Source organism: Impatiens glandulifera, chromosome 2 (genome assembly GCF_907164915.1).
Source record: "Impatiens glandulifera chromosome 2, dImpGla2.1, whole genome shotgun sequence".
NCBI lineage: Eukaryota > Viridiplantae > Streptophyta > Magnoliopsida > Ericales > Balsaminaceae > Impatiens > Impatiens glandulifera.
Genome location: NC_061863.1, coordinates 25,688,393 through 25,705,623, shown reverse-complemented (window position 1 = coordinate 25,705,623; position 17,231 = coordinate 25,688,393). Strand labels below are relative to the sequence as shown.

Below are 17,231 nucleotides of genomic sequence, written 5' to 3'. Positions count from 1 at the left end.
CCGACTCCTTCTAAAACATCATCTAAAAGTCGCATACGTTGCTTCAACCTGAAACAGACATTTCCGCCCTTGAACTCGGTTCAAGAGTCTGTGACAGTTTGTGCAGTGCTGAGAACGGTTTTAGTCTTTAACCGGACTATCACCAAAGTGGTGTGTGTGTTGTAAGCGGCCACCCTTTCTGAAACCGGAAACACCCCGGTCCTCCAAGGGCGTCCCCGATCCTAACACATTCTTCCCTTCTCACTATGTTTTTCAAGACATAACAACCGGTCAGACGATTCGTAGGAGTAAAGTTTGCAATGACTTATATGTCTTAGAGGATGTGCCTACTTCTTCACCGATGGTCCACCAAGTATCAACTAACTCTCTGTTAGAATTTTTGCATTCATGGCATAGACGTTGTGGTCATCCCTCATTTGGTGTATTAGAACATCCTTTTCCTACTTTAACTAAGAAATATAGTAGGTCTGACTTTATGTGTGAACCATGTGAACTTGCGAAACACAAACGTTCCAGTTACCCTATTAGTAATCAAAGGAGCATGACTCCATTTTTTGTCATTCATTCTAATGTTTGGGGTTTGTCTCGGGTTACTGGTCGTTCCGGTTATAGATGGTTTGTCACTTTTATTGTTTGTCATACGCGTCTCACCTGAATTTACTTACTTCGTCACAAAAATGAAGTATTTGAATGCTTTAAATTATTTCATGCTATGATTTATACACAATTTCAAGCTGTTATACAAATCTTACGAACCGACAATGGTATAGAGTTATTAATGGGAATTTTGAGTCTTACTAATCTTCTCATGACATTGTGCATCTTACTATATGTGTCAAAACTTCTGAGCAAAATGGGAAAGCATAGATAAAGAATGGTCATCTTTTGGAGGTTGTTAGGTCTCTTATGTTTACTATGCATGTTCCTAGCTTCCTATGGGGAGATGTAGTTTTAACTGCATCATATTTAATTAACCGTCTTCCCTCTATTGTTCTTAAGTTCAAGACTCCAACATCATTTCTCCCACATACTTTAAAACATCCTCTCCCACTTCGTGTCTTTAGATGTGTCTATTTTGTTTATAACTCTGCTCCATTGCGTGGAAAGTTAGATCCTCGGGCTCTAAAATGTGTCTTTATCGGTTACTCTCCAACTCAGAAAGGGTACAAATGCTATCATCCTCCCACTAAATAAGTGTTTGTTAGTCATGATGTCACTTTCTGGGAGTCAACTCCTTATTACACCTCCAACTCATGTTTACCTCTTCAGGGGGAGAGTTTAGAAAAAGAAGAAATAAACATGGAGTCTTCTTCCACTCCCATCGACCCTCTTACTTTTCCAAGACAAGAGGAGAGGGAATCACCTTATAGTGGAGAATCATATTTACAAGAGGAAAGGAAAGCACCTTCTAGTGGAGAACCATGTTTGAAATCTGGTAGACTGGATGGACCGAATTTGGTGACATACTCACGCAGACAACATGGAGATGCTATATTACCCCCTAAATTGTATGATCCAGAAGTTAGTCCTGATAGAATGTTTATCATTATCCTAATCATTAATATAGACTATAATTATAATGCAACGGAAGCGTACCTGAAGATGATCCCATTGTAGATCCGGATTGATCTGTTCTTGAAAGGAACGGCTAGGTCTTCCAAGACTAAGTATTATCCGTTCTCCTCTGATATTGACGGGGGAAATCAAAGGACAAGAAAACGAAGGAGAGTTGAGAGAGAAGGCGTGAGAGTTCTTATTTGAATCTCCCTCTCCTGTTTCTTAAATAATACTTGTCTCAGGGACCTAACCCTAGTTGAAGCCCATATATTGTTAAAGCCCACAATATAAGAATGCCCACCATATTATTAATACTTGTTTTGTCACGTCACCAAATAAACAAATACTAAACGTGTATCTACAATTATTCATTTCATAATCATTAAGCCCATGACTTTAATCTAATAATATGTTCTACATATATATTTAAATCCAAAATCCAACAATCTCCCACTGGAATTAATATGTATCCGAATGAACACATTATTCTTCAAGAGCTCAATTTATCAGTCAATAAAAATAAAGGGCTTATAACAATCTCGTCCATCAATCATAGCAATATAGGACTAAAGAAGCATTTGTCATATTTATGGCTAAACTAACAATAATCAGTGATACTACTGCAATCAAACGACATAGATCAATTATCAAACATGTAGAGAGAAAATCACATTAATGTAACCTGAATATGTCAATTTTCTCTGGTCCAAACTTAATGAGAACGTTATCTTTGAATATAATGTACAAAAGTGTCAAAAATAAACTTTATTTCTGATCAGAAAAGTGCTTTAGAAAACATCGCACAATTGACAAAAAAATTAATTGTAGCATACTCTCCCACTATAATGAAGCTTCCTTAAATTGTAACACACCCATACGTGCAGTATGCCCGTAAAATACCATAGGTGTTACACCTTTAGTTAGGTGTTAACATATATTTTGTTTCTAAATGCTCGATGCAAATCTGACCACTTTGTACCATTTTTTTTCACACGTAAGAACTTAATGTCAATATGCTTTGACTTTGACGAGCTCCTATTGTTATTGGAATACAAAAAAGCTGAATTATTGTCACAAAAAATCTTAATAGGTCTTTCGACCCCCGGAATAATGCGCAGCCTTGTGACAAAATTCTTTAACCAAATTCCCTGATGTGATGCTTCAAAACATGCCACAAATTCAGCCTCCATAGTAGAGCTGGTAACAAGTGTATCTTTGGCACTACGCCAAGAAATGGCTCCTCCAGCCAATGTATAAACGCAGCCAGATATAGATCTCCTACTGTCTGGGCAACCCGCAAAATTGGAGTCAAAATACCCAACGATCTCCAAATGGTCTGACCTCCTATATGTGAGCATATAATCATTTGTTTTCTTTAGGTATCTAATCACCCTTTTAGCTTCTTTCCAGTGATCCATTCCAGGATTATTGAGATATCTGCCTAACACACCAACTATGAACGCAATATCCGGACGTGTACATACTTGTGCATACATAAGACTTCCAACTACAGAAGCATATGAAATCTTTTGCATTTCCTGGATGTCTAAACTTGATTTTGGACATTGATTTAGACTGGATTTGTCTCCTTTGGCAATTGGGGTATTTCCTAGTTTGCAATTCTGCATGCCAAATCGTTCAAGCACTTTATCGATATAGCTCCTTTTAGATAACCCAAGAATATACTGAGATCTTTCACGGTATATTTGGATCCCTAATACAAAAGATGCTTCAACAAGATCTTTCATTTCAAAGTTATTCGAAAGAAATTTCTTAGTTTCGTGCAAGAAGCTCATATCGTTTGTGGCAAGTAGAATGTCATCCACATACAAAACCAAAAAAATAAATTTACTCCCACTAAACTTTTGATAAACACAATCATCAACTACATTCATTTCAAAACCGTATGAAATAATTATTTGATGAAATCTGTGATACCACTAGCGAGACACTTGTTTTAGTCCATAGATAGATTTTTTTAATTTACAAACCATTTGTTTCGGGTCATCGACCTCAAAACTTTCAGGTTGTACCATATAGATTGTTTCATCATTGTCACCATTCAGAAACGCTATCTTTACATCCATCTGATGAAGCTCCAAATCAAAATGTGCCACTAGAGCCATGATTGTCCTAAAAGAGTCTTTCGAAGAAACCAAAGAGAAAGTCTCTTTATAGTCAATTCCCTTTTTCTGAGTATAACCTTTAGCTACAAGACGTGCTTTATACCTCTCCACATTACCATTAGCATCCCGTTTGGTTTTAAAAATCCATTTACAACATATAAGTTTTATGATCCCACATCAAGAAACATTTTTGAGACGGGTACTGCCACGTTCTTTGAGAATAGTTCAATGATAAATATACGCGTATTGTAATGTTTTGTTGCTTCACTCACGATTTTTATTTACTTATATTTTTGCTTTTTGAAGATGACGTGAACCAGAACTGAGAAGGAGTTTCCTGCTAGGGTTTCATGGAAATCCAATGCAGTAACTTTCCAAGAAGTTTGCTGCAATGGATTTAATGGATAGGAGCCCCTATCCAATAGGTTCATTAAAATAAACTTGTGAGCAATTCTTGGCACATTATATTTCCATTAAGCCTAGTAGGAAACTCCTACTCATTGAGCAATACGCGTGAGTGAGCAAAATACGCGTGAGTGATAGAGAAAATGTCCATAAAGTCATAGCTTCAAGTCTTAATAACCGGACATTCTCAGAAACAAAAAAATAAAATAAAAGAGAGAGTTACATTAACTATGATAGAGTTAATAAAAGCAGTTTAATAAAATTCCATTTTTTTCTTTCTGATTGGGTAGTATTGAATCCTTGTAACAACACTCCCATTTTTTTCTGATAATATAACAATTTTCAAATTCAGTTAAAATCATTAATGATTAGATTAACTTAGTATTTTCAATCTTGTAGATGTACTAAGATCTTCAACCAACTAATATTAATGTTTTTTTCATATTTATGTTTTTTACCTAACAACACCCTAACATGTTTAAAATCTACTGATCATCAGGTTGGATATGATAAGTAAAGACTGCCAATAGGTCTACAATTCATAGGTCGCCCTTGGTCCTACAATTCTGCGTTTGGCTGCTTCTGCAGTTGAGAGTTGAGGTACTACTATTCCTACATTTAATCAATTCATCAAAAACAATTTATTTAGTAGAATTTACTGAACACTTGCTATCTAAATATTTTAATTTTTAATATGATATCACAGAAGACTATAATTCAAATCCAACTCAAACAATCTAGTTCTTGCATATTGTATTTGAGGTACATTCAAAACATATAAAGTGAGCTGATAAAAAAATATATAAACTCAAGATGAAAAGTGATATTGCTTGATTAGAAAAATGAAAATAATATGTTAATAATAGTACTTAGTGATTAATAATTTAATAAATTCAAATAAATATTTAATTAAGTGAAGAAATATTTACACAGTTCAAATTGTGATGTTTACACCTATGGTGATCAGCATGTTGATTTGAGTCATCAGACCCATTTTTTAAGAGTGAAAAATTCAAAACAAACGTGAAAATAGTGTAAGAGTACTCTTCACACTTGTTTCCTAAACTGATAAAAAGATGAAATAATAAAAGCTGTAATAATGTAATATAAAAAAGAACAAATATGTCTCAAACTTATTTCCTAAATTACTATGAAAACTAAAACTCATACCGGCCGTAATAATATCAAATAAACACAATTTTATCTTGAATACCAAATTGCTACAATATTGGAATAAAACAAGATGTAATAATGCAAAAATATATAATTCCATCTTGAATATATTTTTCATTTTTCCTTAATCAGGGCATTTATTTATTTATTTAATTTTGAATAGTTATTATCAAATAAGCATACTACATCTTTTCACTTCTGTGTCTAATTTTAACCCAATAGAGATTTTGGCTTATAGTGTGACACACAATGTAGTGTCCAAGAGAGATTTCTAACATATTTTTTTTCTTTCTTTCTAGATTACTTCTCACTTGTGTGTCTTTTATGACAGGCGAAGGCTGATGTACTATCACACAGAGATATTCAACAAAGTGGATGTCAATTAATTGTGACCGGCCCCAACAACTGGGTATGAGAGCCACCCTCTTTTTAGACTTGCCAGTTTAAAATCTATACAAGGGCCCAGTTGAATTTGTTTTTACATTTTCTAAATTTTCATTATTTATATGGAAGTTTTTACTTGAAACATACCTTGTTTAACAGTATATAATTTTCTTTTGTTTGAAGACTCGGCCCAATGATAGATAACATGTCTGTAAAGGCTTCAAGTCTTAATAACCGGGCATTCTCATAAAAAAAAAGAGAAAGTTGCATTAACTATGATAGAGTTAATAAAAACAGTTTTAATAAAATTTCAATTCATAGGTCGCCCTTGGGCCGAAGCTACAATTCTGCGTTTAACTGCTGCAGTTGAGGTACTACTATTCCTACATTTAACCAATTCATCAAAAACAATTTAGTTAGTAGAATTTACTCATCACTTGTTATCAAAATATTTTAATTTTTAATATCATATCACATAAGACTATAATTCAAATCCAACTCAAACAACCTATAGTTATAGTTCTTGCATTGTATTTGAGGTACATTCAAAATATATAAAGTGAGCTCATAAAAAATAAACTTGAGGCTGAAAAGTGATATTGCTTGATTATAAAAATGGGAATCACATGTTATAATCTTCTTGTCTTACTAATGCAATGGCTTATATTATAATGAAACACCATTAATACATGCAGGAACTCAATATGGAGCCTAAGAAGAAACCTAAAATCTTTTATGACATTTTAAAGAGGTCCAGCTGATTTCTTATTGGAATGAAGAAATGAGTAGCTAAGGAGAGTAACCATGTCATTCGACCGATCGGTTGCAATTTCTTAATAAAAAAAACAAAAGGTTTACTTACTTGTTTGTTTAAGGATCTCAAATTCATTTTATTGTTGTGTTATAAAATGGGTGTAATTTATGGTGTGTTATAAACTTGCATTGAAATAAAATACAAATGTGTGTAATTTATGGGGTGTTATAAAATGGGTGTAACTTATGGTGTGTTATAAAATGGGTATAACTTATGGTGTGTTATAAGCTTGCATTGAAATAAAATAGAAATGAGCGTAATTTATGGGGTGTTATAAATGAAGATTATTGTTGTTTGTGTTATGATTTTATATGTTTCTCTTCCTATACAATCCTTATTATATAAGGTTCCAATTTCTGTGAATTTGTGGTAGTAGTTAATATTTTCTCTAGGATGAATGTTCGACACCAGTCTGATAAAGAAGAAGATGTTCTCCATCTGAATTATCATTTTTGGTAGATCATATAATAGCTTGAGCAATTCTAGATCTCCTAGAACCAGAACGGGAGGATAACTAAAATACTAATTTTATTTCACCTACCAAGAGTGACGCGGTGAACAAACATAACCATTCAATTCAATGTGTGTATGTGTGTTAGCCTATTCAAAGAATTAAACACTATAAGACTTATAGAAATAGACTCTTCAATTTAGATTGGGACCACACATCTAATTAATAAATAAGTTTCTATTAAATTTATTAGTTGTGAAACTCCCTATTCATTATTATAAAGAGAGAAACCTAATAAAAAGACTTTTTTGGTTTACCCACCAAACAAAATTTAAATTAAGAGCTTAAATGTACATGATAGGCTATTTGATGGGACAAATGCCTAACATAATGTCCCAAAGGCCTCGTATATATCTGGGCTATTTTTTTTTAAAGCTGAATTCTTTTTATTTTAGGAAGTGGCCACTAGGGTTTCATAATTGGACATTGAACCATTTTAATATATTGGGAGCTGTCAGCATATTAGGTGTGGCATAACATATGTTGATGGTATGTTTGTTTTTATTTTTGGTAAGTAACAAATGGTTACGTTTTTATTCTATGATTATTCTCATTGCGACTCATACTAACGTGGATTTTATTAGTACTGTTATGAATTATTAACTCTTTTTTTTTCTAGTGTTACAAATCTTTTGTTGTTCTAGGGTGGTGTCAAGGAGGAAATAAAAGTGGGAATCTAACCATATTCTCGGCATCTAGGAGGGCACCGTCTCGGTTTGTTACCTTGAAATTCCTCTTTCGTCCAAATAATTACATTTTTGCGTTGCATGCCATTCATTCAGAAAGTCAAAAACTCGTTCATGAGATGGACCACAAAACGATTATCTTAAGCGGGACAAATGAGTTGGTCAAAAGAATTACCATGGATATAATTAGTTATTCGGTTAATCAAATTTTCCTTCAAGGAAGGGAATGAATGAACTCACTCGATAATCTTTCGAGTTACTTCGACGGCCATGGACATAGAGTTAGAAAGTCAATTGGGATGAGGGATTTATGTACAGAAGTAGTCTTAATTTTTCTTTATATATTTAAAAGATATAACCTAATTCTACATTTTTTTTTATGATTGATTCTTTCACAATTTATCTACAAATCTTTTGGAAGAATATTTTAAATTTTATTATTACTAATTATCTATTATCTAGTTATTTTCATTTAAATTCTCTTATTTATTTTTCTAATTCTTAAAAAGTTAGAATCACATCCTTTTTAAAAAAATATATATTTTTCTTTCTTATTTACATTTTCTTAGTTGATATATTGATTAACTTAATTATGATATTTATAATTTATTTGATTTAATTATGTTTTGAATCTTCAGAATTTATCGGCATGACTTAATTTTTATTTCTATTTTTTCATAATAAAATATTTATTTAGTTTTAAAGTTATATTTATTTTACCGCCACTACGGAACAAACATTTTCAACAATGAAAAGGTAAAGACAAAACTTAAAAAAAATGGAATATGATTTTTTTTTCGATTTTTTACCGTCTATATTAAACGAGATTTAGCTAAGAATATAAATATAATATTTTTGGGAGCATGTTTGTAGTCCAAGAGGAGAAAGGGATATTAACATGATAAATGTGTGCAATGGAACGAGATTATCTCTTATAGATAATTTTAGGCCCTTCAAAAAACAAGATTTACTGTGGATTCGATGAGTGAATTCAAAATTTATGAAACACTAAACTAGTAATTGAATTTGCACAATCAAGAATGGCATGGCTTGATCCCTCAAAAAGTTCTTCACCTCAAGTTCAAACAAAGGGCAGGCAAGATGATACATACTTATTTTGGTGATGGCAAAGATACCCTCTTTTGGTACAACCCATAGTCCAACCAATCTTCTCAAATATGAAGTTCGAGCGGGTCCAAATTAGGAGAGATTGTAAAGCTAGCTACTACGGTCTATGATGTGAAAAACGGGAAATATAACACACTTCTCAAGTGAATTCTCAAGGGTATCAGAATCCTTGATCTTGTTAATATTCTTCAACTTCACGACAGTAGGGATTCTTAGATTTGGAAGGTGGACCGAAAATTCAATTTGGGTTTGGCTTGGGATATTGCTCGCACTACAGGACAACCTATTGACTGTCATCGTAATGCGTGGTCAAAAAACATTCCACAAAATCAATTCATTCTTTGACTTGCTTTTCGGGGAAGGTTGACAACACATTATCGTCTTCAAAAATTATATATGAACATTCTGGATACAAAATGCCTCTTATATGTGGGGAAGTGGAGATTATTGACTATCTCTTCAGAAACTATCCTTTCATATAATTGATGTGGGGTAGATTTTATGTATGAGTTTGCTTAACCTAATAAATAAATGGGAAGAATGTCAATTTCAAGCGGGTGTTAATTTTGTTTATAAAGTCACAAAATTCTATTTTTGTATATAAAGTTGTTATAATATGTCCAAAAAAAAAAAAATAACGGCAGTCATTTAACGGGGTTAAATTTGTACCAACGTGTCATCCACGTATTTATTATATATATATATATATATTGTTTAAAACGAACCTTAGTAAATAAATCAATAATAAAATTATCCTGTCTTTTTTTACCGAACTAATTAGCCAGTTCACCAGCAGCCGCCATCGTCAATCTCTTCATCAGCCATGGCCGTTGCTGCCCTCTTCACCAGCAGTGGCCGTCGCCGCCCTCTTCACCAGCAGTGGTCGTCGCCGCCATCTTCACCCTCTTTACAAGCAACCGTCGTCGTAACCCTCCAATTTTATATATGTTTTAAACACTCGCAGAGCTCTACTCACAACCGCTATGTTCTCTCTTCTCTCACCTTCTTCTCCAACGAGACGCCGACCACAATGCAGGTCGCATGTCGAGCTCTCATCAGAGCTCTTTCTCTGACTTTTCTCTTCATCTTCACCGGAGCACACAACATCACTCGTTTAAATAAAATAAAAACGAGGTAATTAGGATTTATTGATTTATTTACTGAGGTTCGTTTAAAAAAAATTAAATATATAAAATAAATACGTGGATACCACGTGGTTACAAATTTAATCCCGTTAAATGGCTGCTGTTATTTTATTTATTTTTGACACATTTTGACAACTTTATATACAAAATTAGAATTTTGCGACTTTATAAACAAAATTAACATCTCGCTCTAACTTTATAAACAAAATTGACATTCTTCCCATAAATAAATGACCTATTATAAAGAAATTAAAGAAATTTGTGTTAATCAAAACGAGAGGGTGATTTTACTCAAACGTTCTTAAATACTTTTTTTTATCACCATCATTTACCATTGTGCACTTGTGACAAGCTGTGTCGTGTCGACGTAACGGAAAGACACGTTTTGTTTAATATATATATATATATATATATATATATATATATATATATATATATATATATATATATATATATATATATATATATATAAAAGGATATAAATTAATGTGTTATTTTCTTAGATGTATTTAAGGATTGTATTTAAAGAAATGATTGTCATTCCTTTATAGATTATGCAATAAAACAAATAAGCATTGAATATAACATAATTGCTTATTATCAAACAATACATAGTTTTGAAAGTTTCAAATTGCCCAAAGGAAGAAACACCCAAACATAAGAAATCTTGATTGTTTATGATCTGAGATCTAGAATTTCTAAAACTCCAATAGGCATCAACACGTACAACAACCAACTTTGAACTATGTTGCCAAATGAGTTTGTGTTATTTGGAAAATAGTGTCCTAACTAGCAACCCTAATTTTACAATACTAAGGGTGTCCCGGTTTGAGTCGAGAACCTTTGGTTTAGTTCGATATTTTGTTCTTTGGAAAATAGTGTCTTAACTAGCTACCCTAATTTTATAACACCAAGGGTCTTCTAGTCTAGGCCAAGAACCATTGCTTCAGTCTATCTTGTGTTTGGAAAATAGTGTCCTTAACTAACTACCATAACCCTTAGCTCAGTTCGGTGTTGGGTTATTTGTTTTTCAGATCTCAGCTGCTCAAACGAACATTATCTAATTAACAACCAGGTTATTTATCCAAAAAATTGATTATACCGACTTAAGAAACCTCTAAAAAATCATAGAAGAATTGAATTCATTTTTTTTAATAAATCGGTAGGACTTGAATTTGTTAAACCGAACCGAACCTACTTATATATAAGGCATATTGCTTTTCACAAAAGAGAATCATTTTGATATCAAACAAACAAAACTTTAATTGTTTTTATCTAAAGTTAGCATTTTATAACAACTCCATCCATCCCTTGATATATTGTGTTATTTTAGAATAGAGAGATTAAAGAAAATCTATTAATTGATTTTGGAACTTGAGGTAATGAAATCATTTATATTACTTTGAAGGTTAAAAATATTTATTTTATTTGAATTTTGTTACAATGGTTTTGTTGTACTTATACTGTGAGACGGAATCTATATATATCTAATAACGCTTAATTTAAAAGGTTGGAGGTGTACATCACGCTCTCTCCAAAATTATTCACATCATTATAGTATTTTCTCTTTCTTATATATATATATATATATATATATATATATATATATTTTTTTTTTTCTCTCTCTTCATTTATCTTTATCAATTAATTGTATTTCTATCTCTTACCATATATATATTCACACTAATAATATATAAAATATATATTTTTTCATCAATTCTATTAACTTTCATCATTAATTATTCTATGTCTGTTACTCTTTTATATATATATATTAATATTTTTTTATTAATTATTTTAAAAATAAACCTAATGATTCTCGTCTAAAATATTATATATATTAATCACGCTCTCTCCAAAATAATCAATATCATTATCATAGGTATTTTCTCTTTCTTAAATATATATATTTCTCTCTCTTCTTTCATTCTTATTTGTTATTGATGCAATGTCTATTTTTTCTTAAGTTTTTGTAGACGTAATGTTGTCATTTTCATAGGGAGAACGAGGCTTTCAGTTATTTCAAAGAAGATCCATATTTGTGTAATGTGGTATGAACTCTTGAGCTCAAGTCTAAACTTCTTATCATATATTTTTATTAGTTCTTGAAATATAACTTTTCTTCTCTATTATATATGTTTCGTCTCTCCTTAAGTCTTATTTTGTTATTCAAAGACAGATGAGAGCAAAGTTATCTAGAGACTATATATATATATATATATAATAATTCCCGGTTTGTTTGGTTGGTTTCAAATCCTTTTAGTCATCACTTTAATATGTTGATTTTTAATATTTCAATTGATGTTTTGATGGAGATGATGGGTTCATTGGATTCAAGATTAAACAACTTTGATTTTTTTATTAGGTTTTGGCGATAATGGTGCTATCATGGTTATGCAAAGTTGTTTTTGGTGATAATCATGAAGGTTGCGGGGGCTGACTCAGCACATAATGAGAGGGCTTTCCTATTCTTAGAAGAAAAGGGGTCGCCTCCGTCGGCAAATCCCTGACCCTTTTCTTTCCATTCCTCGTGAGCCACTTATTTCAGAGAAAGAAGAGAAAGAAGTTTTTTTCCTCCTTTTTCCCAATAAGTCGACGGCCTTACACCATTGGGATACATCGAATAAACTGGAGTACATATAGGATACACCGGTGCTCAAACTTTTTCTCAAGATATCTTCAAAACTCTTGGGGTCATTGCTCCGAATGTTGTTATCGCGGTGTGAAACCAGTTGGTTCCGTAGTTTTAGAATTCTGCTGATCCCAAGTACTCCATCTCCATCATTGCATATGGCAATATAGAAAGTAAAGAGGAAAAGGCATGACCAGAAGAATTGTGTAAAATAAATGAATTTATCCAGTTGAGGCATGATTGATTGAGAAAAAATGATTCCCTCGAGACAGCTTAACTCCGTCAAGCCTATACGAGTAGTAAAGAACTATAGAGAGCTGTGGTTGGTTGTTAACCAACGGAAAGCATGGGAGAAAGATGCACAAACGAAAGAACGAATTTATCAGGAGCAATAGCAACCACCTAGACCGACCTGCTCTAATAGAATAGAATTCCATAAAGACCTGGCGAAGAGACTGAATGACTGGATCGATCGTACTAGATAGATAGGTATCAGATAGACCATAAACATCTTTCTATACTATACGAAATTTCGATAAGAGTCTAGCCAGCCCGTCTCTGCAATACTTTCTATGTGTACCACATGCGAAAATACAGATGCCGCTGCATACGCATCAGCCTCAAGTAGGCACCCGAAAGGCGCTTTCTGTGATTCAAATTTTACCTGAACCGGAAGGGAAGCCTGGTATGCATGCCTGAAGGTGTGAGCATTGGTAAGTTAGTAAAATTTAGATCATTTTATCATAAAATTCATTTGTAAAAGATTTTTAAAATTTTTCTATTACATTAATTCTTGATTTTATTTGGTTTATTTCAGGTACTTTCAGCCACACTACAACAAAACATGCTTTCTGCCACACATCATTGCCAACGCATATTAAGCGTTGGCAAAAGTTAAACAAAAGTTGAATTTTGCCAACCTTTATTATATAGGATAACTTTTATATAATTTAAATTATTTATTTTTTAACTCAATAAATTAGTTTAATTATTAATTATATATGAAAATAATATATATATATATATATATATAATTTTGTATTTAAATGATTCAAATTTAAAATTAATTTTATTTAATTATTTATATGTAAAAAAATTAACTAAATATATATTATATAAATTTGGAATTTTTCTAAATCAAATAATATTAAAATTAATTTAAAAATAGATTTTAACTCATTTACGTTCACCAAATTAAGTAATATAAAAAGAAACAAAAACTTATATATTAAATAATATATTGAAATTGAGTAATTAATTTAATTGACAGTTATTTTTTAGAATTTTATAAGTGTTCACAAGAGGCTGAAGTTTTTTTAGGGTTTAAACAGGCAGCAATTTGGGCTTTTGGAAGCTCTCCATCTCACTCACGGTCCCTTCCTGCTCTCGCTTCCCCTTTCTTTTTCCATTTGTTTCTCATTTTAGGTCATATAGTCGAAGAGGGAGAGATTCAAGGTATGACTAAGGATCTGGATAAAGAGCTTCGAAAGCTAAATTGCAGAACGACGGGTGGATTCATAAAGTTGGTGCTTACCGAAAGCAGAAAATCCTTCTCTTTGTAAATTTGCATCATTTTTATCCTGCTGCTAACTTCTCCTATGCTTTCTCTTCTCCGGTAATCTCTATTTCTTTATTTTCCATTGCTATATCATTTAAACGATTCATTTTACATGTCAATCTCCTATTCTTCACGTATTTATCAGCATCCAGATCATAGTTTCGTCCTTGTTTGATTTGATCGCCCTGATCTGCATAACTTGCTAATATTGATTAATTAGGCTATATTAGAATTGAACTTATATTATCTGTATTGTTCTTAGATCTGAAAGCAGACCAGAAGATTCAAATTCTGCCATAATCCTTATCTTTAGCTCAAAATCTAGGTCAAGTGAGAGCTGTTTTAAAATAGTAGTATACAGTTCAATTCAATCAAATTAAAATTAAAACAGAGAGGCAGAGGAGTTTTATTAACCCGTGCACTGATAATTCTTAATATATGTTTGAGTTTTTGTTGTTGTGATGGATAATTTCTGTTAAGTTGCAGACATGGATGATACTGTCAGTATAACTAATATATACTCACTTCATCGTTATAAAACATTGTTATAAAACAGTTCACCTAGTTAGTGGAGTTAGCATCTCATTTTATTTGTTAAGAACTTTGGTATCTGAATGGATATGGATGACTCAAAACTTGCTAATGAATTTTTGTATACAAAACTAAATATATTTGATATGAAATTTGTATTGGTTGGGATACACCACCGAAAATCGTGCAACCTTCAAATGTCTACCGTATAAGATCCAATTGACCAGTTACCCATGAAATTTTTACTTTATCTGAGAACCAGATCCAAGTGAATAATTCTAAAATTCTAACACTTTAGTATTGTCATATCATTAATCAATTGCCAATATATTGGCTCATACTATCTTTATTAACATCATCAACAATAACCAATAACCAAAAGATATGCCTACCTAAAATTTAGATATCCCTGATTCTCTACAACTCTCTCAATTGAGGAAGTACTAATATGGATTTGATCATATAAAATAGAAACTCACCAACTACAGAAAATCATCCCCAGTGTGTACTGACAAACCAAACTCTGCAGCTTTCAATTTTTGTTCGGCTGTTACCTCTTCGAAGCTGACAAGAGCTATCCAACAAAGAGTGTAGAGTTAAAAACTTGTAAGATGTTCAATTTATGAGTTATTTTGCTAAGCCTGTCATAAGAGATATAAAATCATCTTACTCTTTAAGCAGTGTGAGACATTAGGACATGTCTTCAGGACCTGAAATAATAAGTATAAATTATATCCAGTTTATTATGTTTTTTGCAATCTGAAAACATGCCATCTGGTTGGTTAATTATTATATATTGTATACAACAGGTAAGGCATGCCCAAGGGTTCCATACTGTAGCAGAAGAAAAAGAACATAGTGCATACATGTCAGAAGAGTTTTTTGATGCAAAACTCATACATTTTGGCTAATATCAGGTATTAAATTTAGTCAATAATTCATGTCAGATTATCTAATATAAATATACCCTAATTTACAATAACATATATACTCCCAACAAGGTTATTTTGAAATAATCGTTGGTTATTCAAATAACCCAAGATCGAACAAGCCTTTGCAAATCCACGCTATGGTGATTTTCATGTTTATTATGCATTCCATTTATAACAGAATTACAATAAAATTGAAAAGCTATGTTGATCTGCATTTTCAATTTGTTTTCTTATCTGAATCAATAAACCAATAACCCAAGATCGAACAAGCCTTTGCAAATCCACGCTATGGTGATTTTCATGTTTATTATGCATTCCATTTATAACAGAATTACAATAAAATTGAAAAGCTATGTTGATCTGCATTTTCAATTTGTTTTCTTATCTGAATCGATAAACCAGCCAACGAGCAGTGAATCAATGGCGGAGAAAAGCTTCAAATACGTCATCCTAGGCGGGAACACTGGTTTAAGTTGCACAATTTCGATATTATCGTACTCTAATTAAGTTTGATATAGGACGAAGATATCGAATCCATTGTATACCTTAATTATGTTATTCTCAGGTGATATCATATATCAATATTTGTGTTGTAGTTATGAAGGAGGAACGAGAGACTGAAATTGGGCTTCTGGCTTCCAACTGATGTCAAACATATTGCACATTTTGGCTTCATATGACTGAAAACTTTCTTCTTTCCACCATATTTTTTGCTAACCCACCAAAATGAATTGATGCAATATTGTATTATTATTGTAGGGTCATACTTTTAGAGAGTTCTAAAAGCAGGGTGTTAAGCTAGGTGAACTTGCAATTATTTTTAAAGAAGCGGTATGTATGACTTTCCTTGCATCTGTTGTCTTTTTCATGTATATTGTTAATTTGTTATTGGAGTGATGATGATTTGATTTTGGTTTCGTTCATTTTGGTCATCACTATTGGTACTTGTGATGATGGACCTTTTCTGGCTTTCAGGTTGCTCCTTATGAGCGTCCAACTCTTAGCAAGGGATCCCTTCTTCCTGAGATTAAGTTTTCAAAACTTCTAAATCATCAAAGTTGGTAATCTAATACATTTGTATTTCATGTCCATTTGATATTGTTTTCATTCATTTAGGATGCTTAAAATGAGCTCAGATCTGCAGTAGAATAATCAATGATTAAAAATGTTATTGTTCATATAGGTCTATGGTCTATAACTAGTTATATGTGAACTTATCTGTTAAATTTATAATTCTTATAATTTTTTTCTTGTTGATTTCAATGAAAGGAAGTTTATGTATTCACTAATTAAAGGTCTTCTAACAAAGTATGGTCCCAAGAGAGTTCTTGATACCAATTATAGATGTTGATACTTATAAGTGGAACTGTTGAGTTTTATTTCCTCTACTTTCAATAGAAAAATATAACAACATACAACTTCCATTGGAACATGAAAGACTGGTTTTACTTGGATTGGTGTTAGAGCTACTTATGCAGGTTAACATTAGCTTTAGTTGAGTAAATCTCTTTACTTACCAATTATTAATGCTGCCAAAAGGTTATATCATATGTTGAGTTGCAGATTTAATTATCCTAATTAAGATTTATTGCTTTATATGTGTGAAGATTGAGTAAGTTATAGAGATTTACTTATCTCAATTGTTGGAT

The 17,231-nt window shown here is 32.0% G+C and overlaps 2 protein-coding genes and 1 long non-coding RNA gene across 4 annotated transcripts in view; 2 read left to right on the top strand and 1 right to left on the bottom strand.

Annotated features, from left to right (window-relative positions):
- LOC124924098 (fatty acid amide hydrolase-like) overlaps window positions 1-6,613 on the top strand; it is a 29,429-nt gene extending 22,816 nt beyond the window's left edge. Inside the window, exon 20 of the mRNA XM_047464154.1 lies at window positions 6,341-6,613. Within this exon, the coding sequence (XP_047320110.1) occupies window positions 6,341-6,406 (66 nt within the window). The 3' untranslated portion in view covers window positions 6,407-6,613. The remainder of the gene's footprint in view (window positions 1-6,340) is intronic.
- Window positions 6,614-12,385: 5,772 nt separating this feature from the next.
- Window positions 12,386-13,188, bottom strand: LOC124926348 (putative ATP synthase protein YMF19). The gene has a single exon (XM_047466554.1). It carries the CDS (start codon window positions 12,797-12,799, stop codon window positions 12,401-12,403), a length of 399 nt encoding a protein of 132 aa, XP_047322510.1. The 5' UTR covers window positions 12,800-13,188; the 3' UTR covers window positions 12,386-12,400.
- Window positions 13,189-16,378: 3,190 nt separating this feature from the next.
- LOC124924578 lies at window positions 16,379-17,022 on the top strand. 2 transcript variants are annotated; one of them, XR_007098301.1, is made up of 3 exons: window positions 16,379-16,413; window positions 16,558-16,643; window positions 16,981-17,022. It is a non-coding gene; the product is annotated as an uncharacterized LOC124924578 (long non-coding RNA). The 2 variants fall into 2 exon arrangements; XR_007098302.1 differs by having other exon boundaries at window positions 16,383-16,413; window positions 16,558-16,639.
- Window positions 17,023-17,231: the final 209 nt, after the last annotated feature.

Coding starts and splice junctions, on each gene's coding strand:
- LOC124926348 (XM_047466554.1), bottom strand. CDS start 12,799: ATGCCTCAACTGGATAAATTCATTTATTTTACACAATTCTTCTGGTCA.